Source organism: Filicampus tigris, chromosome 17, assembly GCF_054856515.1.
Source record: "Filicampus tigris isolate MCC_2025a chromosome 17, RoL_Ftig_1.0, whole genome shotgun sequence".
Taxonomy (NCBI): Eukaryota; Metazoa; Chordata; class Actinopteri; order Syngnathiformes; family Syngnathidae; genus Filicampus; species Filicampus tigris.
Window position 1 is genome coordinate 13,414,521 of NC_141233.1, and position 22,030 is coordinate 13,436,550.

The 22,030-nt window shown below is 42.9% G+C and overlaps 3 protein-coding genes and 1 long non-coding RNA gene across 6 annotated transcripts; 3 read left to right on the forward strand and 1 right to left on the reverse strand.

The window, feature by feature from the left end:
* The first annotated feature begins 96 nt into the window (after positions 1-96).
* mepcea (methylphosphate capping enzyme a) lies at positions 97-6,332 on the forward strand. 3 transcript variants are annotated; one of them, XM_086013224.1, is made up of 6 exons: positions 345-841; positions 1,611-3,199; positions 3,293-3,382; positions 4,114-4,332; positions 4,432-4,555; positions 4,641-6,332. In XM_086013224.1, exons 2-6 carry the CDS (start codon positions 1,661-1,663, stop codon positions 4,673-4,675), a joined length of 2,007 nt encoding a protein of 668 aa, XP_085869350.1. In that variant the 5' UTR covers positions 345-841; positions 1,611-1,660; the 3' UTR covers positions 4,676-6,332. The 3 variants fall into 3 exon arrangements, with proteins under 3 accessions (XP_085869349.1, XP_085869350.1, XP_085869348.1); XM_086013223.1 differs by lacking the exon at positions 345-841 and adding an exon at positions 97-266 and having other exon boundaries at positions 1,611-3,382; XM_086013222.1 differs by having other exon boundaries at positions 1,611-3,382.
* A 2,220-nt stretch (positions 6,333-8,552) lies between these two features.
* Positions 8,553-9,506, reverse strand: LOC147133463 (uncharacterized). Its single transcript, XR_015081897.1, has 3 exons — positions 9,336-9,506; positions 9,006-9,117; positions 8,553-8,846 (listed from the first exon to the last, which is right to left on the reverse strand). It is a non-coding gene; the product is annotated as an uncharacterized LOC147133463 (long non-coding RNA).
* A 1,229-nt stretch (positions 9,507-10,735) lies between these two features.
* On the forward strand, positions 10,736-13,435 carry spag7 (sperm associated antigen 7). Its single transcript, XM_086012984.1, has 7 exons — positions 10,736-10,881; positions 11,483-11,550; positions 11,634-11,722; positions 11,810-11,894; positions 11,985-12,074; positions 12,432-12,588; positions 12,674-13,435. Exons 1-7 carry the CDS (start codon positions 10,797-10,799, stop codon positions 12,787-12,789), a joined length of 690 nt encoding a protein of 229 aa, XP_085869110.1. The 5' UTR covers positions 10,736-10,796; the 3' UTR covers positions 12,790-13,435.
* A 158-nt stretch (positions 13,436-13,593) lies between these two features.
* chrdl2 (chordin-like 2) lies at positions 13,594-18,628 on the forward strand. The gene is made up of 11 exons (XM_086012983.1): positions 13,594-13,981; positions 14,257-14,369; positions 14,453-14,546; positions 15,260-15,402; positions 15,880-15,973; positions 16,167-16,228; positions 16,345-16,498; positions 17,229-17,417; positions 17,495-17,668; positions 17,753-17,845; positions 17,949-18,628. The coding sequence occupies exons 1-11, from the start codon at positions 13,915-13,917 to the stop codon at positions 18,074-18,076; spliced, it is 1,311 nt and encodes a 436-aa protein (XP_085869109.1). The 5' UTR covers positions 13,594-13,914; the 3' UTR covers positions 18,077-18,628.
* Positions 18,629-22,030: the final 3,402 nt, after the last annotated feature.

Sequence of the window (22,030 nt, forward strand, 5' to 3'; positions counted from 1 at the left end):
TATATGGTCAATGGGTAGTCTTATCGATAGTTTGTTCTTTCTAGACTTTTATGCCTACTTGGCTGTGTTCTTCTGCGTTATAGTTATGACGTGAATTGTGCTGTGCTTTCTTGGTAGATTGTCCTTAAAGAGATTTTATTTATTTAATTGTATTGTATTGTTAAATATTATTATTATTATTATTATTTATATAAAGATCTGAACTTCTGCAGCATGGGAGTGCGTACTTTGCCACCTATACTCTCTGACAGCGTCAATTAATACAGGCAAGCATGTGTGTGTGTGTGCGTGTGTGTGTGTGTGTGTGTGTGGGGGGGGGGGGGCGTTGACATAGAGAAGGGGAGCAGCATTGCATACGTAACAAATACGTCAAGTTTGGGCAAAGTGTGTCCATACAGCCTGCAGTGGTGGCATTCTTGTCCTGATGGTGACCGACATGTGGATCAAAGAGGCTGCTAGTTGTCCCACATCAGGCCGGCCTCTCGCCATCAATCCTCGCCTAAATCGTCTCCGCCCCCCGCCGTTAGCTTGAAGCTACATCACCTAGCCCGGATGCGCCGCCATGCGACTCCAACGCCACAGTCATTTATTCACCTACCTGCCTGGCACGCGTATCGAGAGTTGACCGAGGACGTAGATAGGAGCGTGTGCTGTGCATTGGAGCCAGTACCACGACCAAACTAGTGCAGACACACGTGCTATGATTGATGTTTTTATTAATAATAATATTTGTATTAACCGCATGTTAGCATCGATGTGGTTGCACTTATATGCTAGTTAGCCGCTAGCTAACATTAGCTCGGCTAGTGACAGTCCGGACGGAGGCGGGGAGAGCTGCGAGGTGAGTCTATTATTTTGATGGTGTCCACACACTGGACTGAGCTCGAAAAGGTGACCATTGCCAAAACATACTCACCACCGTTCGAATCACACGGGGGTTTTATAGGCAGCGACAAGCCGAAGTGGGGACTTTTTGTGGTTGTCGGATGTCTTTTAAATTGAACGTTTATTCGACGTTAGCCCGGATGCTAGGAGCTAACATGCTAACAGGATAACTGTCCAGCATAGTGGCTCGAACTTTTTCACGTCATTAACCCCTGCCTTGTCTTGATATGCCAACATTTTAATTTGATAGTGGTTAGATTTAAGTAAGTGTGAAAGACAAGGTAGCCTGATTTTGTAAGGAAGACTCTCTGAAAAGTAAGTTTATTTCTTATTTGTATTGGTTGTAGAAGAAGTGTAGTTAATGTTCTTGTAAGACAGACTTTCAAAATGTTTTTGTGTGCTATCACCTATAGAAAATCTGGTCAAAAAAACACCTAGTTGAGAGTAAAACATAAGTTCATTATTTCTAAATATATGTTTCTGACTCTTTTGTTTTGTTCAGTTCAATGACAAGTTTTTGTTGAAAATATCCACCAATAAGCTTGTACGGGCCGAAATTTTCAGGGAGTTTAGAGGGGTTGCCCATTACACCCCACCCCCCACACACAAAGATGGCATACACTTGTCACGTTGCTCCTTAGAGTGTCGTTATTGTTGTCAGTGTTCCGTTTAAAATGATGTTGCTTTTTCTAACTTTTCCATCTGATCTGTTCTCTAACTTCCAGATCCAATATAAGTGTTTCCATGTCCAGAGTGGCTCTGGAACTCAAGCGCAATGTCTGTTGATGAAGACACTTTAAAAACTGCTAGCCCACAGGCTAGCTGTGCTTCATCGCTGCAGATTTCAGAATGTTCTGGAAGTTTTAGCGGCGCTTCAATTTTAGCGGAAGGTGCAGCCGTGGCCGTCTCGGACTTGGCGGCTTCTTGTCCAGTCCCCGGCACCGCCGCCTCACCAAAACACACCAGCACAGTGGACGCCGTGAGCCACTCTCATGGCGCTGTGCCAAGATCCAAAGGGAACGAGACGAATATCAATCGCAGGAATAGCTTCCATCACGCCAAACAGCATCAACAAATGAGAGTGGCAAAGCGACGCAACACATCAAACTTTAGTTTCAAGCATCCGAGCTCCGGTAAAAGGAGACGGCGGGTAAACTCAGAAAGTGACTCCGTCCTGCCCACTAACTTCCTGCTAGGTGGGAACATTTTTGACCCACTAAATCTCAACAGCCTGCAGGATGAGGAGGTCAACAGGGCGCTGAACGCAGAAACCCCGAAATCGTCCCCGTTGCCGGCAAAGAGTCGAGACCCTGTGGAGATCCTCATCCCCCGGGACATCACAGATCCTCTCAATCTGAACAGCTGCATAGGAGACAGCAGCTTTTTGGTGTCCCCCTTAAAAAGCGGCGGAAGGAGGAGGCATCGCAACAGGCATCACGGCGGCAGCTTTTCAACCCAGTTACATCTTTCGGAATATGGGAAAAATGAGGTCAAAACTGGAGACTCGCTTTCCGTTCCTGGTACGGTAACCCGTTCTAATGTGGAAGTCTCTAAAGCGTCAGACAGAATCTCCGGTGGCGAGGGGGACTCTCGTGACCACTCTGCAGACGACTCGTCTAACCTGAAGGAAGAAGCCACGTCCGTGTCTGCGGAGGATTCCGTTTCTTCCGTTCTGGTGGGGGCTAACCAGCACATAAGCAGGCGCAAGCGGCGGCGCAACTCTGGCAAAATGGACCCCCCTGTGACTCACTCTACCCCTGTAGCAAAATCTGCATCTGGTGAGCAAAATCATAAACCAGGGGGATCCAAAAACTCCTTCCACACACCCAGGAGTGGAACCAAATCTGCTCCAGGAGGTCGCCAGCACCAGCATCCCCACAACCAGGCCAAGGACCAACAGAAGAAGAAGTTCCAGTATGGCAACTACAACAAATACTACGGTTACCGCAACCCGAGCGCAAGCGAAGACCCGCGCGTGCACGTCCTTCGTCCCGAGTGGTTTGAAGGTAAACGCGTGCTCGATTTAGGCTGCAACTCGGGCCACCTCACGCTCTACATTGCAAAAATGCTGCGGCCCGCCCGCATATTGGGTTTGGACATTGACAACGGGCTGGTGCACGCTGCCCGCAAGAACATCAGACATTACCTCTCGGAGATGCAGACGCAAGAGGCCAGGCGGGCGACGCGGGGGGAGAGCATCGGCTGTGGCGGTGAGGAGAGGCGCACGGAGAGCAGGGAAAACGGCAACGCACTGAAAGGGGAAAGCGGCCTCGCAGAGGCGGCGGACCACAGGGAGTCTTGTGGCACGGAACAGGTCGAGAAACAGAGACAGGATGGCAAATTGGAAGAAATGCCGCACGTAGGTAGCGATCAGGCCGGGAGCTGCTCTTTCCCTCTGTCCCTGCAGATCTCCCGGGGGCCCATTGCTGCACCTCCTCTTACTGAATCCGCCAGCGCGAAGCCAGGGGAGTTCCCCGCCAATGTGTCCTTCATCAAGGTTAGATGGCGTCTTCTGTAAACTGAGCTGGTCCATTATTTTTGAAAAAAAAAACAACAAAAGCAGCCATGTGAATATATGAAGTATTCAGCTTCATTTATAAAAGCTGGCCACCTTCTATTTTTAAACATTACATGACAAGCCCCGTTTCCACTGAGCGATTGACTTGGGTCGTTTTCGTGTTTCTATAGTAACAAGATGTCAAGGGTTTGTGTCGCCCTTGCGTTGCATTCTGCTGTAATAGTTTACCACGTGTGAGGAACAAAAAAAAAAAAACTCCCATCGGTTGGTGCTGGATCGTCACCTATAAGCAGCAGCTCTAAAAACTCAAAATGAGCCTTTTCGCAAAAGACACGTCTTAATAAACGACCCCATGCCCTCGTCTGCGTTCGATTCATTAATGGATACTGATAGTGCGATTATGTGTTTTACATAACACAAACTAAAGTAGGCTTTTCCGTCCGAAATCTTATTGTGGTCAGCTCAACTCAAAGAATGCCAAAGACATTGCATTTTGAATCTGTCAATGTTGCCAGATTGTGAGCACTTATTTTAACATTAGCAAAAAAAAAAAAAAAAAAAATAGCTACAGTACACAAAGTGGTTCATAAGCACTCGGCTGTAGTCCAAAATGGCCTCTTAACATTAAAGATTCAGGCAGTGCTGTTGATATTTCCCTTTTTTCTGTAAACGCGAGGCAAGTTGCTGAATCATTTTCTCTTTCTCCTCAGGCCAATTATGTGCTGCAAAACGACAACCTGCTGGTGACCCAGCGGCCCGAGTACGACGTGATCCTGTGTCTGAGCGTCACCAAATGGGTTCACCTGAACTGGGGCGACAGCGGCCTCAAGCGCCTCTTCAAGAGAGTCTACAGACACCTTCATCCCGGAGGCCTCTTCATCCTCGAGCCGCAGCCCTGGCAATCCTACGTCAAGAGGAAGAAGCTGACGGTAAAAGCACAAAGTCATTTCATCCCAAGCCTTTTTTTTTTCCCCCCTTTCTTCTTTAATAATAATAATGACCGGACTGTTTTCTGCCTTGCTCACTAGGATAACATCAACAGAAATTTTCACAGCATTCGCCTCAAGCCCGATCAGTTTTCATCCTATCTCACCAATGAAGTGGGCTTCACCAGTTGCGAGTTCCTCGGGACGCCGAGAAGTTTAATGAGAGGTGGGGAATTATTCATTAAAAAAAAAAAACCCAAAAAAACATGATTGTTCTGAATTGTGGTTTGATGATCAACTTCTTCCCTTAGGTTTTCAGAGGCCAATCTACCTTTTTCACAAATGACCGCTTCTGCCTTGTGAGGGGACTGAATGTGAGTGACCACACAGCCAGCTGTTGGACGGTTCCATCGGCGCCTCTGACTATTGACAAAGGACATTCTCTAAGAAGGGGACCAAAAGCAGGATCGTTTTTTTTTCTGTTTTTTTTTTTTTAACTTTTTTTTTCATTTTGTGAAGATGAAAAGACTCTCCAGTCACATAGGGAAGAGGCACTCTGCTCGGACTTGACAATTTTCAAATGATACGAGTGATGCATGGCCCTGTGGTGCGTTCGAGATACCTTGGGCTATATATCTTTTATTTCTAAACGAATTCCGTGTCGTGTGCCACCACGGCGACACATGCAGCAGGTCTGGGTGCTCTTGTCGAATGTTCCGTAATTACCATTTCGAAAAGCCGTTTTTATTCACTTCCATGAGCTCAGTGTGGCCAAAGTTGAGCTAGTGACTCATTCCCCCATCATACTAGCAAGACGTGGCCTAAACGCATCGCTCTCGTTCCGTTAATGAAAATAGCCAAGTTGAAATTCTGCTTTTAGTCCATCAGCCTTAAATTTCATGGATTGCTGCCAAATCACAGCCTTGATGTTCCGTTTTTGGCACACGTTATTGCAAAAAAAATGAGTTGACTCACCGTGAATAAATGAAAAGTTGAAGCAGCCATCATCTAAAACATGACAGTCTGTATTGTAAAAGCTGCACTCACATCAGACAAAAAACATGGTCAGTTAGCAACCCCTAACCCCCAGTTCGTAGTTGATTTCATGTTTGAAATGTTTCTTTTGACAACGAGGCTTCCCCCCCCCCCACTTGGCTTTAAATGTCACGTCACATTTTCAAATTTGGACGTTTCGGAGGAGGCGCTCATTGGTCACATTGCGTCAGCCGGCATTTGAGACCTGACGCTGTCTATTTGGCAATATGGTGTGGCATGTCAGTGACGCCATACCTCTACTTTTACGTCCTGTTTATAATCATATCCGTGTTGCGCTCATACATGTGGAATTGAAGCAGCAAAGGACCCATGGCAGAGTTGCTGCAGCATCTTCAACACACTTCAAATCCAATATCTGCCAATTATGCACAATGTCAACGCAAATGAATGCACTCTAACGTGATGGCTACAAACCACGAGACCGTACCATGCCTTGTTTTAAGAAACACATTCGTGTACTGATCATTTGCAGTTTAAGGTGCTGCCAAATGTTTTATGGGTCTTTTGCACTTGAATTTTGATGACCGTATGTCAGCTGTTTCGTTGTCATTTACAGGCAGTCAGCGATTGATTGTACCTGCATTGGTGTGCACAAGCACTGCTGATCTGAAATTCACGTTTATTCCGAGGAGATAAATGACGTGTTTCTGTGAATGATCAATGTACATACGTTTGGAATTTTGTTTTAGTCTTGTCATTGTTGACTTCTTGACTGCTTATTTGTGAATAGTTGGTTTGTGTTTGCCTTTGCCTCCCGTTTGTGAGGTGAAGTTTTTTGGGGTTTTTTTTTAATTTTTTTTTTTGTCCTAAACAGGATCACTAATCTATCTGATGAATGATGTAAATTGCAATCGTTTGCTTATTCTCCCCCAGAAGGCACATGGATGGAATATTTCATCAGCAACTTTAATGGTTATTTTTTTCTAATATAAACTGATTGAAAGGAGCGTTGGTGTCAATGCACTCTAATTTTTTTTTTGTCTTCATTCTATATGCTGTTTCAATTAGATTTTTCTAAATTCAACTGCACCACTATCAGATCATTCATTTAACTCATTCACTGCCAAAGACACTTATTTGTGTTTTCACAGTCCAGCCGTTCAATCGCAGGAATTTAGATTTTTGTTTCAAATTTTTTCAAACGTTAGGGTAAAAGAGGTCTGAAAATGTCTGGCAGTGACTTGAGTTATAGAACACAAAATTTAAGTGAAGTTTAATTGACTTCACCAAATAACATATTTCTGCTAAGCTAAGACAATCGGCTTCTCAGGCATAAATCAGCCCTTGGCTGTAATACCAAGAGCCAATTTATGAACATATGCTAATACATGTGCTGTAATATTTTTGCCTGTTTGCACCTAACTGTCTCAGCAGTGGTGTCTTCCCTTTGAAAATGTCACAACCAAGTATCCAAAGCGGAAGTGTGTCTTTGCTGCACATAGCATTACATGAAATATATGCACTGTAAGAATTAAAGTGTACAGTCATTCTATTTTATAGGTAGCAAAATGCCAATGTATGGACATTTCTGCTGGATTTCCCTCACACGCAAAATAAGTTCCTCCAGTCGCACAACAGATACAGGAACTGAAGGGATTTATGATTTTTAGCTGCACTATATTTCATGTTGATTTTGCACTGATGACTTGAGGGAATAAAGTACATTTCTGCAGGAGAGATTTCAGTTTTTCATCTTGATGTTTGTTTTGATTTGGAGGGGGAGGTGAGGATGAGGAGATGTCAGAATGAAATTTACCTGCAGTCAGGGAAACTTGATTTCCCTGCCTCTAGGCGACATGGTTACAATTTAAATGGATTAAAAATGGTTGCAGTCACGATTGGTCAAGCCTTCTCTTGTCTTTGAAAAATGAAAGAACTGTGCTGCTAATTAAGCATATAAGGATGACATTATCAACAACCAGTAAGTGTTCTGAGACTATGTATTCAATCCCCTCACTGTGAGGCAGACATACTAACCACTCGGCCACAGTGAAACAATAATTCAAAAGCCACGTGTGAAAATAGTTGACACTATATCCACTCAAGTCATTTAAACTATTCCGTGAGGTTTGACTCCCTTTGTCGCTTTTGTTTACTCTTTGACCTCAGCATGGTTCCATGAGTCAACCTTTGTGTAGTAACCCTGCTTGGAAAACCTGGAATGACAGATTTTTTTTTTTTTTTTTTTTTTTAGTTCTCAGCTGTCACGTTAGCAGAGCGAAGACAGACAGCCTGGCGTAAACAAGTCTGTGGGGGTCTGCTGTTTTGACGTTGGGTCACGTTGGCGTACAGAAATTCATACCAGATGACAATGCATGACACAATAGAGGCTTGTGTTGACAAATCGCATCCATACTTTTAATGCCCGCCATCCCCTCAGGCATCTTTAAAATGTATAGCTTCGCTCAAAAACGAGCGGCCAGTAATCATAGTCATCGCCAGTGTCCGTTATTGATTGTAACTCGTGGTCTCGTTTGTCAACATTCACCTGCATAGACATTTGACCTTTCTGTCTCACAGGCAGAATAACAAAGAATGTGCTTCGCAATCAAGACTGTTGAACTGTGATGTCTGATGTCTGGTCGGCAATGTTGTTTACAGACAGACAGAAAGACAGACAGACAGGCAGACACGATGGTGAGAACAAAAACAAGAGACACTTCATTCACAAAAGCGCTGGCCCACCACTGCTACGATTTGAATCAGTCACTTGACTCTTATTGTGTCGCGTCAGTGCCAGAATTGGACTCATTGGCCAGAATTGGACTCATTTCCACATTTTATGTCCATGCAAACACAGTGGCAGCACAAATTGGGCTGAGGACTAGTTTAGGGTGTACCCAACCGCTTGCCCAAAGTCAGCTGGGATCAGATCCGGCTCACCTGCGACCCTCATGAGGACAAGCAGTGCTGTGTAGAAAATTTATAAATTCCAAAAACAAATCCTGACTAGTCTACTTTACATTTTTTTAAAATATATTTCAGATTCCAAATAATCAAATTTCATTTTTTGAAACACAATTATTAATATGTTACAAAAGCTGTATCCGCTTTTGTTTATCACAAAATATGACCATGCGGAACTGGTTGACAATGTCAACGTTTCTGCTTTGCTTTTGGGGTAATGAAATAAAAGGTTGTAGCACACAGACAAACCAAACAGCGAGTTTGTAATTTCACACCTTTATTAGTAAGACTCCATTTCAGAAGATCTTTGGAATGGTCCATTTTTAAAAATATAGAAGCTGCAGAATACATCATATAATATTTCAAACAAAGTGATATGTTTATGAGGCTATAGGTAAAAGATTCACAGCAAAAGTGCTCATTTTCAAATCACGCTGAATTTTAGAGGGCTGGAAGCAGGACTCGAGGCTTCGGAAGAACCCGCATCACTCTGTGACTGTTCTCGCAGGTTCCAGCTGAAGACTGGCAGGCGTTAAAAGCGTATAGCACAGCACCTGCGAGACAACACGGACACGTGATCGTCACACGTTTAATTCCATCTAAGCTATATATAACGGTGTCCTCAGAACTTTCTCATGAAATTTCTATTCCATATGCAAAACATTCATTTGCGTGAGCCTAAAGTGTATATTTCAGGATCTTTGCATGCCCACCTGTATCGCCGAGGGCACCCATGATGACCGATCATGTACTCCTGAGCATAGCAGAACCGTCTGCAGAGTCCTCTGTGCCCACATGTCCAATATTGTGGTTCTGGATCATTGCCTGGAGAGAACAATATTAATGATATTATTATTATTATTACAGATACAACACTATTCTCGGTTCTTAAAGACATTATTTGAAGAACCCCTGGCAACTCGTTTGACTTCCACGTATGACTGACCAAGTTGGACCACAAGGGATCCTTGTATATGCCTTTACATAAACATGTGTTGACTTGATGTCACACCGTTAAGAAAATGGTCAGATCTGTTGCTTACCCTCCCCGACGGCAAACAGCAGGAGAAGCACGAGGAGAACCGAGCCTAGTCCCTTCATGTTTGGGCACCAATAAGCTTTCAGACTCGGCTGTGGGCACGCTGCTGCTGCTGCTGCTGCATTTATACAGTATTTCAATCGCGGGGGTGGAGTCGGCCGGGCTCTGTCCAAATCCCAGTAACAAAGTGTCTTTGAATGGAGGGAGTCTGAGAAGTGAAGGTCACGGCCGCCAGCTCACCCAGTTGAGTCAACCTGCTATGTGTGGCCTCTTCAGTATTGGACAGGACATATTATGCTGCAACAATTCCTTGTTTTTAATCCGAAGAAGAAAGGGTGAGTGATATAATTTACTTACATATACATCCATATGGCAGAGAAGGTGCCACCTAATGAGCAAGCCCCCCCCCCAACAGGTAATATTCGAGGATTACGTCTAGTTTGAAAGACAGTGTGCCCTGCTTCGTGTTAGGGTTGCCCTGTGTTCGCCCACTGCTCTGCCCACATCTGAATGCAGCAGTAGTTAATGGGTTATTGCTGATGCTGAGAAACCACAATCAAACTATACAAAACATGCTGCTGCCATGACGCAGGGCGAATTGTCATCCAGACAATAAGACTACAAGGCATGGACACATGCAGCTGCGCAGATGCTTGTGCAGCATGCCCCCTAGTGATTGTTTAAAATGTTTGAACCAGCTTGTTTCTTTTGTAATCTATGATTCTATGGTTAATCAATCTAAAAAAATATATATGATGATTTTTTTTTTAGGGGCGAAGGCCAGCCACGGAATGACTATGAAATTGTTTGGCTGGGGATTAATGTCCATCCATATACTTTATGTACCAGGCAAGAGGCAGAATATAGTCGCCAGTCAATCACCAAGCACATAAAGACAAGCAACGATTTACAAGAGAATAATAAATAAAGTCAATGTCAAAAACCAGGTGTCCAAAATCACCTATTTTCTGAACCTGAGCCATGATTGGTTCTTACCTGGGCCCTGAGCAAGAGTGATGTCATTTTCGGTAAACAGCAAGTGAAAAAAATGGCCGCCCCCGGGGATGGCTATAAACAAGCGGATTTTGCAGCTTAACTCATATTCCACAAACGCAATATTAACCAGCGTGCCATGTATTAACTAGTGAGTTGCATAGAACATATTATTGTAAAGAAAATTTTAGGGGTGACTTCCTCATTAAGCTTATGCGAATCTGTGTTTTAAACTATGCCTAATCTGGCAACATTGAAAATAGTTCATGTATCTAATGTATTCTTAAGTTATAGAAGAAAAAGTCCAGAAAACGCGAAACTGTCCACCAACCAAAATAATGCAGTACAGTATGTGTATTATGCGATTTGCACACTTGGAGGCGCCAAGTATATTACCTACCGATTATGGAGCCGTCGAAGAAGACCGTATTAGGTGCGCACGCGTAGTCGGTGTTCTTGCTATCAAGTCAAGATGGCGGATCTACTAGGTTCAATATTAAACTCGATGGAAAAACCTCCAACAGTCGGCGACCAGGAAAGCCGGCGAAAGGCTCGAGGTATAACAATATATTGGCCATTGTAGCAACTCAATCGGCGTTCTTTAAAAACGTTATCAAGTGACATGATATATGACTGAGAAAAATGTGGAAAGGGCAAACGAGGTTATTTCTGGTGCTGCTATAAGCCGGTTTGGCCATCCAGCTCACGGTTGGGAAATAGTTCCTCCCTAGCCAAAGACACCGCCCACGATCTCATGTTCATTATCAGACTCCGCAGGTCTATCTCGGGGGAAGATGCGTTACCTTGGGCACAACACAAACTGGCTAATAGCTTTATGTCTGTATACCCAGTGTTGGTTGGCTGTTGACGTATTCGTAGTGTTGTGATTGGTTCCTCCGTTAAAAACCTGTGACGTCATGTCTACGCCAAACGATCCAACCGGTGTCCAAAAAAACTCATTAACGGTGGATTTACAATATGAGGAAATAGATTTCCTTATTTTATCCATTTGTTTTAATGGTGTTTATTATTGCCTACTTAATCACCGTAGTGTTGGATTTATAAAAAGCGCATGTCAGGGTAAAAGGAGGAGCTGTGGGATCGTATGAGGACATCTGGAGTAGCTGAACCTTCTCAACTTTTTTATGACATTTGCAGAGCAAGCAGCAAGGCTCAAGAAGATGGAAGAAGAGGAGAAAAGAAAGAAAGCAGCATTCAGGAAAAAGGTGAGCACTTGATCCGAGTGATGCTGTTTTTTGACATTGACTTGCATGCAGAGTGATGCTTAACCGCTTCTTTCAATGTTTAGATGGAGAAAGAAGTGTCAGATTTCATCCAAGACAGTACACAACAGAAGCGAAAGTATAACCCAATGGGCAAGATTGAGCGAAGTATATTGTAAGGTTTCTTACATATTGCAATTACACAAGTGAAATTTGTTTTTGAAGAGATGTAAATACCCAACAATAATTGTTCTGCTCGCAGGCACGATGTCGCTGAAGTGGCTGGTCTGACTTCTTTTTCTTTCGGGGAGGATGAAGAGAGCCGCTACGTCATGTTGTTCAAGAAGGTCGGAAAAGATGCTTTTTTTTTTTAATCCACTTGATATTGACATAAATACGAGGCACCGTGATGAGCTTCTACTTTTATGCTTTTGTAGGAGTTTGCGCCATCCGACGAGGAGCTGGAGGCTTATCGCAAAGGAGAGGAGTGGGATCCTCAATTAGCGGAGCAGCGACGCAGGTTAAAAGTAAGATAAGAGGCCCGTTACCGGACGTATGATTAGGTACTCCTGGTTAGCCTTAATGGGCTGTAATACAGGAGCTGCATTAAAAAAAAAACAATCAAAAAAACTACTCAGACTTTACACTGTCAATAAAAATGACCTTAGGTTGTGCAGTAATTGACACGAAAATTTACTGAGAGGTGTTTCTAATTTTTTGTTTCCCTTTATAAGATATTTAAGAGGTGCAAAATATTAGAAACAGTTCTCTATTCTTCCTATTAGCAACTTACTGCCCATTTATTTCCCGTTAGCACGCCGGTTTATCATGTTGTCGCCGTGTCTTACGATGGAACTTTTATTTTTTATTCTTGACTACCGTAGGAGCAGGCGGCTCTGGAAGAAGAAGCATCCCGGCAGAGCAACAAGTCGGAGGTGTGCCCGAATTCCAACTACAGAGACAAGTACGTGCACCTGATTGGCACGTCTGCAGCCAAAGATGCAGCACACACACTGGAAGCCAACCAGGCATATGGATGTGGTGAGTGTCGCTAACAGCATCCGCTAGAGCACGCAAGCACTCTCCCGTGTCATCATTTCCCTCTGGTTGACGTCACTTTACGCAGTGCCGGTTGCCAACAAGAGGGACACTCGCTCCATAGAAGAAGCCATGAACGCAATCCGAGCCAAGAAGCGGCAGAAGTTAGAAGACGACACAAGCGCACACAGCAGCGCTTTCTGAGTCGCCTCGTGTGACCGCGTGGACGTCCCTGACTAGAAATTCATTATTCTGTACTCCAGAGACTTTATATATGGCAGGTGGATGCTTTATTCAGATCCTGATTGTCACTCAGGATTTCTGAGTTCTTAACAGCGTGTTAGCTAATAACTTCTCGGTCATAATTGAGCCACTGACAGTATAAGGAGCATGCGTGTATTAAAATAGGATGCCCCAAGTGTTATCTACACTACGGATTTGGACATTTTAATGCAGATTCTTAGTATTGAAAGTGCTGAGATCACATGACCATGGTTTTTAAAGGTCATACATCATTATGTCACCAATCTCTCCCCACCCCCATGACCATTTTTACAAGTCAGAATCTTTCAAGATTTAAGATTTAAACAGCTCAAAGATTTTTTAATCAATACAAATGTATGTTTTAAGCGTCAGGGCTTTTTTTTGTTTAAATAATCTGTCATCAACCACAACTCCATGATGTCATGTCAGTGTGTACAACGATTAGCGATGGAGCCGAGGCATCTGACGTCATGTTTTATTTAATGTCCTTTCTTTGGTTATTCTTTTAAGACAAACGTTTCTTGGTTTATTTTTGGTTTCTTGGTTTTATCACCAATGTATAAAATGTATAAAGAAAAAAAACAAACTTGGTATAATGATTCTTGAACCTACTTTGTAGTAGTCACACCCCTGACGGATTTTGCTTGAATCTTGCACTGAATACTTTACTTTATTGCAGTTAATTATGGTAATCTATATTTTATAATTGTAGTCATGGAATGGCAATGGCAACCAAGTAATTTCTTTTAGGATATTTAGTTTTATTTTGGGCTATTTTTCGTATTTACATTTATATTATGATTAAAACCAGACAGAATATAATAGTCCTGGATGCAGGTTTAGATTTAGTAATAATTCATTAAAAATCATTTTCCAAGACATCATGATAACAACAAAACAATTTCTGTGATCGCATGTCATGATTTTCTTTATCCTGCAGGAGGCGCCACCGCTCAATGAAGCAAAACTTCCCTCGCGTTGCCGTGCTCTTAGATTCGCGTAGAAACTTAACGCATTTGACTGTTACTTCTCGGACCGTATCGCGCACGAGTTGGGTTTGATAAAATGAAGTCCTTGTGGGTGTCTTTGATGCTCGTTTGGTGTGCAGATGCTCAGCTGAGAGGCCGCAAAGGTAAGACTTCACTTCTCGGCCACGCGCGTAGCCTTTCAAGAAGGACATTAATCCAAAAGGAAAAAAGATCTTCTCGCTCTTCTCCAAAGTTGCAATCAGTTTGGTGTTTGGGGTAGAAGCTTTTTTTCTTTTTGCCGCATAAAGTCTGCACTGAGATCTGAATGAATCCAGTTTTCTTTGCTATCCCTTTGTAATTGTTTTATCATTTGATCACATGCATACGTTTTCGTTTCGTTCTATTGAGCTTATCCTCTCATTTGTAATCACTAATGCAGGTCCAGGGGTGTTGTGCAACTTTAAAGACAAGACATTCAAGCCAGGAGACAGTTGGCATCCCTTTTTGGAGCCCTTCGGACTCATTTTGTGCATGCGCTGCTCTTGCACTGAGGTACGTACTTTTGTGTAACTTTAAAATCCAAACGAGGATTATGATTACATATGATGTGATATACACGACGTGGTTTGTTTCAGAAAGGCCATGTAAAATGCAGTAAAATTAAGTGTCCTCCTTTGCCGTGTGGCAGGCCAGTAGCCGACCCACAGCAGTGTTGTCCACGATGCACAGGTACAGCGTTTCCCAACATTTATTGAGCCAAGGCAAACCATATTTTACATTCCAATATCACTGCACATCCACAAACAAGTTTCAAAAGGTATTGTGGTGTCGGTTTACTCACAAAGTTTCTTATTCGCTGCGAAACCTGTTTAGCTGAACATAAAGCTGTTATTCTGTTGAATGAATGGCAACAGGTGGATACACAGGTTAATTGCCCCTTCTGCCATCTAGTGGAAGAACATTTAATTGTTGTCTGGTGGCAGTAACCTCAATTAAACTCACTTCACAATAAACATTTGGACAAATGGTGAACGATACATCAAAAAAGAGGCATCAATCGATTTAGTGCCACTACAAGTTGAAATTTACTGTCAAACTAAACATAAGCCAAAGATAAACCGAATAACCACATAGCTTAGCCTTAGGAAAATAGCATAATGCTAACAAGCAATACAAAACGCCATTTATATGCTAACGGGTAACATGGGTAGTTGCGGTTTCAAAAGCAACAGATATTTGAACACAAATGGAGGAGCAACACATGCTGACATACAATATGATTTCCCAATACTCACGGGCATGTATTCTTTGTCCTCTACAAAGAAGGACTACTAATACAGCATCTTACTAAATGTGCCGTGGCACAGTGGTCGGTAATCTCGGCGGCCACGCAAAGCCGCGCTTGTTGTGACCCAATACAATGTGGTATTCTCTTTTCTAAGACGAGCCCAAGGTCCCAGCAGGTCTGAGAGCTCCTGTGAAGGTGTGCAGATATAATGGAACTATCTATCAACCCGGAGAGACCTTCACCAAGCATAACCTACCAGCCAAGCCAAGCGACCAGTGTGCCATGTGCTCGTGCTCCGTGAGTCACATCATTTTCATTTGCAGTGAAAGGAGATTGTATAATTGCGGGTGGGGGGGGTGGGGGGGGGGGGCAGTAACTCATGAGCCGATATTATTGCGATATGTTAACAATGGTATAGTATGATACCATCTTATTATCTTTGGAACTGAAAATAGTGGAAGTGGAAGAAACTGCTAAAGTCAAAAATTAACCACACCCAAGTGAACATATAAAAATACATTTTAGCTTCTCACATTCCGAAAACATTTATTGTATGCATGTTTAATTGGATATTCTATTCTCAGATGATATCACAATGTTCCTGAAACAAAATCCATATTTTACTTTGTTAACCTCTCCTGATCCAGATTGTAGCTGTGCAGTACTACAATTTGTATTATTCTCCATTATACCACATGAAAATAAATCATAAAAGCTCTTTTCTCTTTGCTTTTGGAACTAAAAAGACCTTTGACATTTTTTTCCCCCTCTTAGAATGGAAACATCTTCTGCGCAGTTAAAACTTGCCAACCAATCAGTTGCTCTTCCCCGGTCACGCTTGCCGACACCTGCTGTTTGGTGTGTAAAGGTAGTCCAACTTTTTCCAGCTGTCAAAGAAACACATCTCTTTCCAACTTGCTCTGGAATCATTTGGTCAGGGCCTGAGTGAGCGCATTTTCGGATTTATTCCTAATTTGGAAATAAGCGCTAATATTTAAATTATATTTTCATGTTGTTGTGCAATTAGATCGATTGAAAATTCACAATTTGTTTCCCTTTAGACTCCGGCACCAGTGGCTTGTCATTGGCAGAGGATGGAAACCAGCAGCTGAACAGAGGCGTTGTGTGTTATTTGACGAATACATCACAAATTACACTGTTTTTTTGTTTTTAAATCTATTTTTGCTCCAAAATATTTGCATTGCTCAAGTACCTGTCCTGTATGTGTGTTTCTAAAAGAGACATTCAGTGGACCAGTGTTCGGGAGAGCTGGCCAGAGCAGACTCCCCCCAGGTCAGGACTTCTCTCAGACACCTGAGCCTCAATAAACTTAACCTCAGAGGGGCTGCAGAGACCACTGTGAAAATTTTGTTGCAGAGGAAGCATCAGAAAGGTTTGCCTCAAGTTTATTATGATTAAGAAGATGGATTAGTCCATTGCACGCGAAGGGAGGGGGAGTGCTCGAAATGACGACAAGCGGAAGTCAACGCAAACATATTTTTTTTCAAGAATATTTTTTATGCAAGCCCACTAGTTGAAACAGGGCATTCTGATAAATATTGCGTTTGTGGAATAAGTGTTAATCCACTCGTTTTTAGCCCTCTCAGGGGGCGGCCATTTTGTCTTCTGTCGACTGAAAATGACATCACAACTGCTCACAACGACCAATCACGGCTCAGATTCAGAGAACGGGTCAGCCGTGATTGGCCGTTGTAAACAGTTGTGATGTCATTTTCAGTCGACAGAAAACAAAATGGCCGCCCCCAGAGATAGCTAAAAACAAGTGCATTTTGCTACTTAATTTATATTCCACAAACGCAAAATTAATCAGAATGCTGTGTTTCAACTAGTGGGCCTGCTGGGAACATATTCTTGAAAAAAATATGCTTGGGTTGGCTTCCGCTTTAAATGACAACTAGAGGCAACAGGTTTATTCTACACAGACATGCATGACTCTGTATTACATATAAAATACATTTTTGAACAAAAGAAAGAAAATCAGCGCCATCTGGTGGGGAACTGGGGTTTGATTTTTCCCTAAGATCTTTTTAAAAAAAAATTTTTTTAAACTTTTTTCCCCTCCAGTCAACTATTACCATTATTTCCCCCCCGTCTCTCATCAGCATGTTTATACAACGGCAAGACATACTCGCATGGAGACATGTGGCACCCGGTTTTGGGGAAGGTCCTGGAATGCATCGTGTGCTCGTGTAGCGACGGCCTGCAGGAGTGTAAACGCATCACGTGTCCCAGCCAGTATGCGTGCCAACATCCGGTGAAGTCACCGGGAAAGTGCTGCAAAATGTGTCCAGGTAGCCAAACGCGGCGCGCTGTGTTTTCTATTAGCCGCTGAAACTCATCCGCATGCTCCACTTATATTTCCATGTAGAACATAAAGCTGCAAGTAACCAGACTCGGTGTTTCTCGGGACACAAAAACAAACTTTTGGTGTATAAAGTGGACTCGGCTTTGAAAGTGGACTCCCCCAGCACAGTTCGGATAATAGCTATTGAAAGAGCAAATACTGCCGAGGTGGAGGTGCAAGTGTGGAAGATGGTAGATGGTACAGTACATCTCATATTTGTACTTTTTTTTTTTTTTTCCAACACTATTCCTGGTATGTAAATGACTGACGTCTTTCCTACAGGTATTTCACAACTGATGGAAATTGGGGATGTTCAACGGAAAGATGTTCAGAATCACCCGGAAAATTACACGTTACTGACAACGGTTGACGAAGGTTTCTTCCGCAGCGTTTTCTGCACATTTTCATGCATGATTCTGAATCATAATTGCATTGCTTAGGATGTTGTTGCTGATTCCTGTTGGGGTTTGTTTTCCAGAGATGTGGGGGAAATTCAAAGAGGGAGGAGGCAAAGTGGATCAAGCGGCGACCATTTGCGAAGATGGCATTCGGGAGATGGTGACGTTTCTCAATCCCAAGCAGGTCGAAGGCCTTTGCTCGCCTTAACTGGCGTTCGCTCTTGGACTGTGACTGGACAGTATTAACGCATACTTTAAATGCATGGAAATCATTTGCTATTCCAGGATATGAGGCCACAAGCTGCTTGGTATGTACAATTATTATTTTTAATATACATATTTATTGTAAATAAGACATGTTCTCACATGATGTAAAGTTGTTGTTAGTAGAGTGCCCTTACTGGCCTGCTGAGGGCAACTGCCAAAAAAAAACAAAAACAAAAAACTTGTAAAAAGATCTTTAAATGGGCCCATTAACTTGCTGTCTGGGGATTACTAGAATATGTTGTGATGTATTAACCAGAGGCCTATAAGGAAAGAAAAATAGCACAATTACACATTTCCAAACTTAGAGTGGAAGCTTTTATGTCCATCGTGATTTTTTGTTGTTGTACAGTGCTCTCCCAGTACGAGATGACAACGAGACAACAAAGGCAAATGTGTGGTTATAATAGGACACGCGTTTCTCAGCTTCAATATTTTGGATATGTTGTCCTTCAGAATCCGCCAAAATATAACCTGTTTGATGTCCAAACTATAATTTGCCTTCCCTTGCTTTTTGCTTCACTTGCTTCCGGACTTCCGTAAAAAGGAGTTATTATGATTATAGGCACGTAATGACAGTATGATTAAAAAAAAAAAAAAATGTCAGAATGTGGCAGCAAACTAAATGGTTAGAAGTTCAAATGTCAACTCAGGCCTTCCTGTGTGGAGTTTGCATGTTCTCCCTTTGCTTGCGTGGGTTTTCTCTGGGCACTTTGGCTTCCTTAAACATTCCAGAAACATACACGGTAGGTTCCGTGAACACTTGAAATCAGGGATGGGCAACTTAACGTTTGGAGGGGGCCACAACTTTTCATCAGTGCTACTTTTTTTTGTGTGCCAGGGTTGCTCCCATCCTCCTCAAAGTTGCTTAGTGCCAATAAAAACGATACATAACCCCCCCGGGGCATGACAAAAGTCCCATCCAACTACTTGTAAGTCAATGTTTCATCAAAAGAGCTGTGAACATTTTTTTATTAAGGTCGAATTCTTGCCCAGTGCTGCTTTAACTCATAATGCATGGATAGTTTTTTTCCCCTTGTGGGATCAAAACCTTGACTTAACATGCTGGGCCAAATCTTCAACCCACTGGGTATAAATAACCCACCAATGGCCCGGTCCCCTTTGGACCCAGCACTGAGTTAGCTATTTCACTCAATTCAGCTGTCCATTATACACCCAACTGTAACCATTGTAAGCTCTAAACACCAAGATACAGTTCACCTCAAGATCAACAGGTATCAAGTTATCTGCGTGTTTCCCATGATTCAGTGAGAGCTGCCAGAAGCCTCCGGACTAATATTGCTCCTCTATGAACTCCTCGTGTGCCCCCTCCCCTCCCACAATGACTCATTGTACTCCTTTCACACTTTTAGCGCCAGATCGCTCGCTCCCTCTCACACTACAGGAGATAGTTCCAATTTGCGTGCCTTCATTACTCACACAAAAAATGTTTGCGCGAGCCTCCGAAGCCGACAGCTTGCGCCGCCGCTCTCATTTCACGTTGATACACTTCTGTCGGGCCATCCAGCGGGAAAAGCCCATCGTTTATTTTACCCGAGGTTTGAATTTGTCACAGGCGCTAGTTGAGCTCGGCGCGCTTACTCTCTTGGCTCGGCAAGCTGTAGCAGCTGGGGGCGGTCACTGGGTATAAATCACACACTTGCCCGGGCCTCCGTTTACGTTCACTCCACCCTGCTGCCATGCAGGACAGCGTGAGGGAGAAGCGAAGCACATTTTTTTGAGAATCGGGGTCGCCACCTTCGTTGGATTTTGACCGACTTCAGTCTTTTAACACGATCACGATTTAGTATGATAAACAGTCATGGTTTTTGACGCGCCACAAAGTGACATTAGCAGTCACTAGCAAAACAAAGAAGACAAGAATACAAAATGAGGCTTCAAAATCATGAAAAATCAACCCGTTGTCTACACCCTCAAACATTGTGGCCGCGTCTGCATGCCCCGTTGAAAAATGGGCGCTACTTAGTGTCATATTTTTCCTATGAAACTTCCCTTCCATAGTTGAGCCGTGAAAATGTATCCGCTTAAAGTCTACAGTAAATTCTCCAGGGTCTTTGCGGGGCTTTCCATGCCATGTTGAGACTAGCTAGCTAGCGGGCTAACTGCACTTTCCATGGTGTTCGAGTGGAAGTGAAGCACCGAAGGATTGGCAACAAATTGTGTTAAAAGGTAATTAAGCCTTACAGGCGTGTTTGCTTTCATAGCTGATTCATGCACTCGGCCGTGTTTATGCTTCATGACAAATACTTCAGAAATATGCTGAGGGGCCTGTTGTTTTTTTCACTCCCTAGTGTGAGTCATTCCAAGGACTCATAACAGCAGAAGTGTCATGAACACGATGCCCCTCGTGATCGCCTTTTAAATGTGAACTTTTTACAACGCGCGCTCGCAAAGAAGATGGTGATAAGAGAAAATAGAGCCGAGCACATTTCAGTGGTTGGGATGTGAACCGTACACATGAGTGTGTTTCATCAAAGGAAAAAGCTTGAACGGCGCCAGTCTGGAGCGAGCTCATTTGGCACTTGATTAATGAGCAGTGTTGATGAGGTCCCTTTTCGTCGCAGCCCGATTCGGTGTCGGCTGCCTTGTTAGCCGAGCTCGAGTGGCTGACCTTCGCTTGGACAGTCAGGTAAACAGTTTGCACAATGCTGTCCAAAGCGTTTGGACTTTTCTAGTCGTTTAGAATCTTTGATTTTGGATAATGGAGGTGTTATGTGATGCTGTTTCAGCAAACAGGGTGTTTATCTTAATTCCGTAACGCGTTAATGCTGAGAGCCTAGCATTTTCAACGTCAATAAAATTACGTGAATGCTGGGAGTGAAACGTATCATGTTGTTGTCAAGCCAAACATTTTTTTTTTTTTTCGAGAATATGTTCTATGCAAGCCCACTAGTTGAAACAGGGCATTCTGATAAATATTGCGTTTGTGGAATAAATGTTAATCCACTCGTTTTTAGCCATCTCTGGGGGCGGCCATTTTGTCTTGTGTCGACTGAAAAAGACATCACCACTGCTCACGACGACCAATCACGGCTCAGATTCAGAAAACAGGTCAGCCGTGATTGGTCATTGTGAGCAGTGGTGATGTCATTTTCAGTCAACGGAAGACAAAATGGCCGCCCCCAGAGATGGCTAAAAAAGAGTGTATTTTGCTGCTTAACTCATATTCCGCAAACGCAAAATTAATCAGAATGCCCTGTTTCAACTAGTGGGCCTGCTGGGAACATATTCTTGAAAAAAATATGTTCGGGTTGACTTCCGCTTTAAGTATTTACATTATACAATACAATACAATTTTATTTATATAGCGCATTTCATAACAGCTTGAACTGTAACAAAGCACTTTACAAACAGTAGACAATAAATAAAGACAATAATAATTTCAAGTCTGATCAAAAGCCAGAGAATAGAAATGTGTCTTCCACCGGGTTTTAAAAATGGTCCTCGGACAAAAGAGGTCTTATCGAGAGTGCGTCTTTTTTGCTCAGCGGGACAATTCCTTAATTCTTTAGAGGCAGCTGACTGCAATGTGAATGCTGAGAGTCAAGCATTCACACAAATACAAATATGTAAAAGGAATCAGCGGATGAAAGCACTCGCTAACATCGAATCAGTTTGATCAGATGCCGATACTATGCTTGTTACAACCACTAGGGGGCACTTTTCAGGTATCTGGGAATTTCTATGATATGCTGGGATGTATTTACATTTGCTATATCGACATTTAATGGCAGCTATACTTTACCTCCATTGTTAATTTCCACAATTTCAAACTCTGAATGCAAATATCAGTTCGTGAACCTCAATTATCAACTAGGTTGACTTCACTTATGTTTTATTAATTTTTTTTAAAAATGAAACTACAACATTCATCTTA

Bases quoted from the DNA above. Each gene is read 5' to 3' on its own strand.
- mepcea (XM_086013223.1), top strand. From the start codon at position 1,661: ATGTCTGTTGATGAAGACACTTTAAAAACTGCTAGCCCACAGGCTAGC. The intron at 4,333-4,431 runs GTAAAAGCACAA...CTTGCTCACTAG, and splicing joins TCAAGAGGAAGAAGCTGACG to GATAACATCAACAGAAATTT. The intron at 4,556-4,640 runs GTGGGGAATTAT...TTCTTCCCTTAG, and splicing joins GCCGAGAAGTTTAATGAGAG to GTTTTCAGAGGCCAATCTAC.
- spag7 (XM_086012984.1), top strand. From the start codon at position 10,797: ATGGCGGATCTACTAGGTTCAATATTAAACTCGATGGAAAAACCTCCA. The intron at 11,895-11,984 runs GTCGGAAAAGAT...ATGCTTTTGTAG, and splicing joins ACGTCATGTTGTTCAAGAAG to GAGTTTGCGCCATCCGACGA. The intron at 12,075-12,431 runs GTAAGATAAGAG...TGACTACCGTAG, and splicing joins AGCAGCGACGCAGGTTAAAA to GAGCAGGCGGCTCTGGAAGA.
- chrdl2 (XM_086012983.1), top strand. From the start codon at position 13,915: ATGAAGTCCTTGTGGGTGTCTTTGATGCTCGTTTGGTGTGCAGATGCT. The intron at 15,974-16,166 runs GTAGTCCAACTT...GTTTCCCTTTAG, and splicing joins CTGCTGTTTGGTGTGTAAAG to ACTCCGGCACCAGTGGCTTG. The intron at 16,499-17,228 runs GTTTGCCTCAAG...GTCTCTCATCAG, and splicing joins GCAGAGGAAGCATCAGAAAG to CATGTTTATACAACGGCAAG.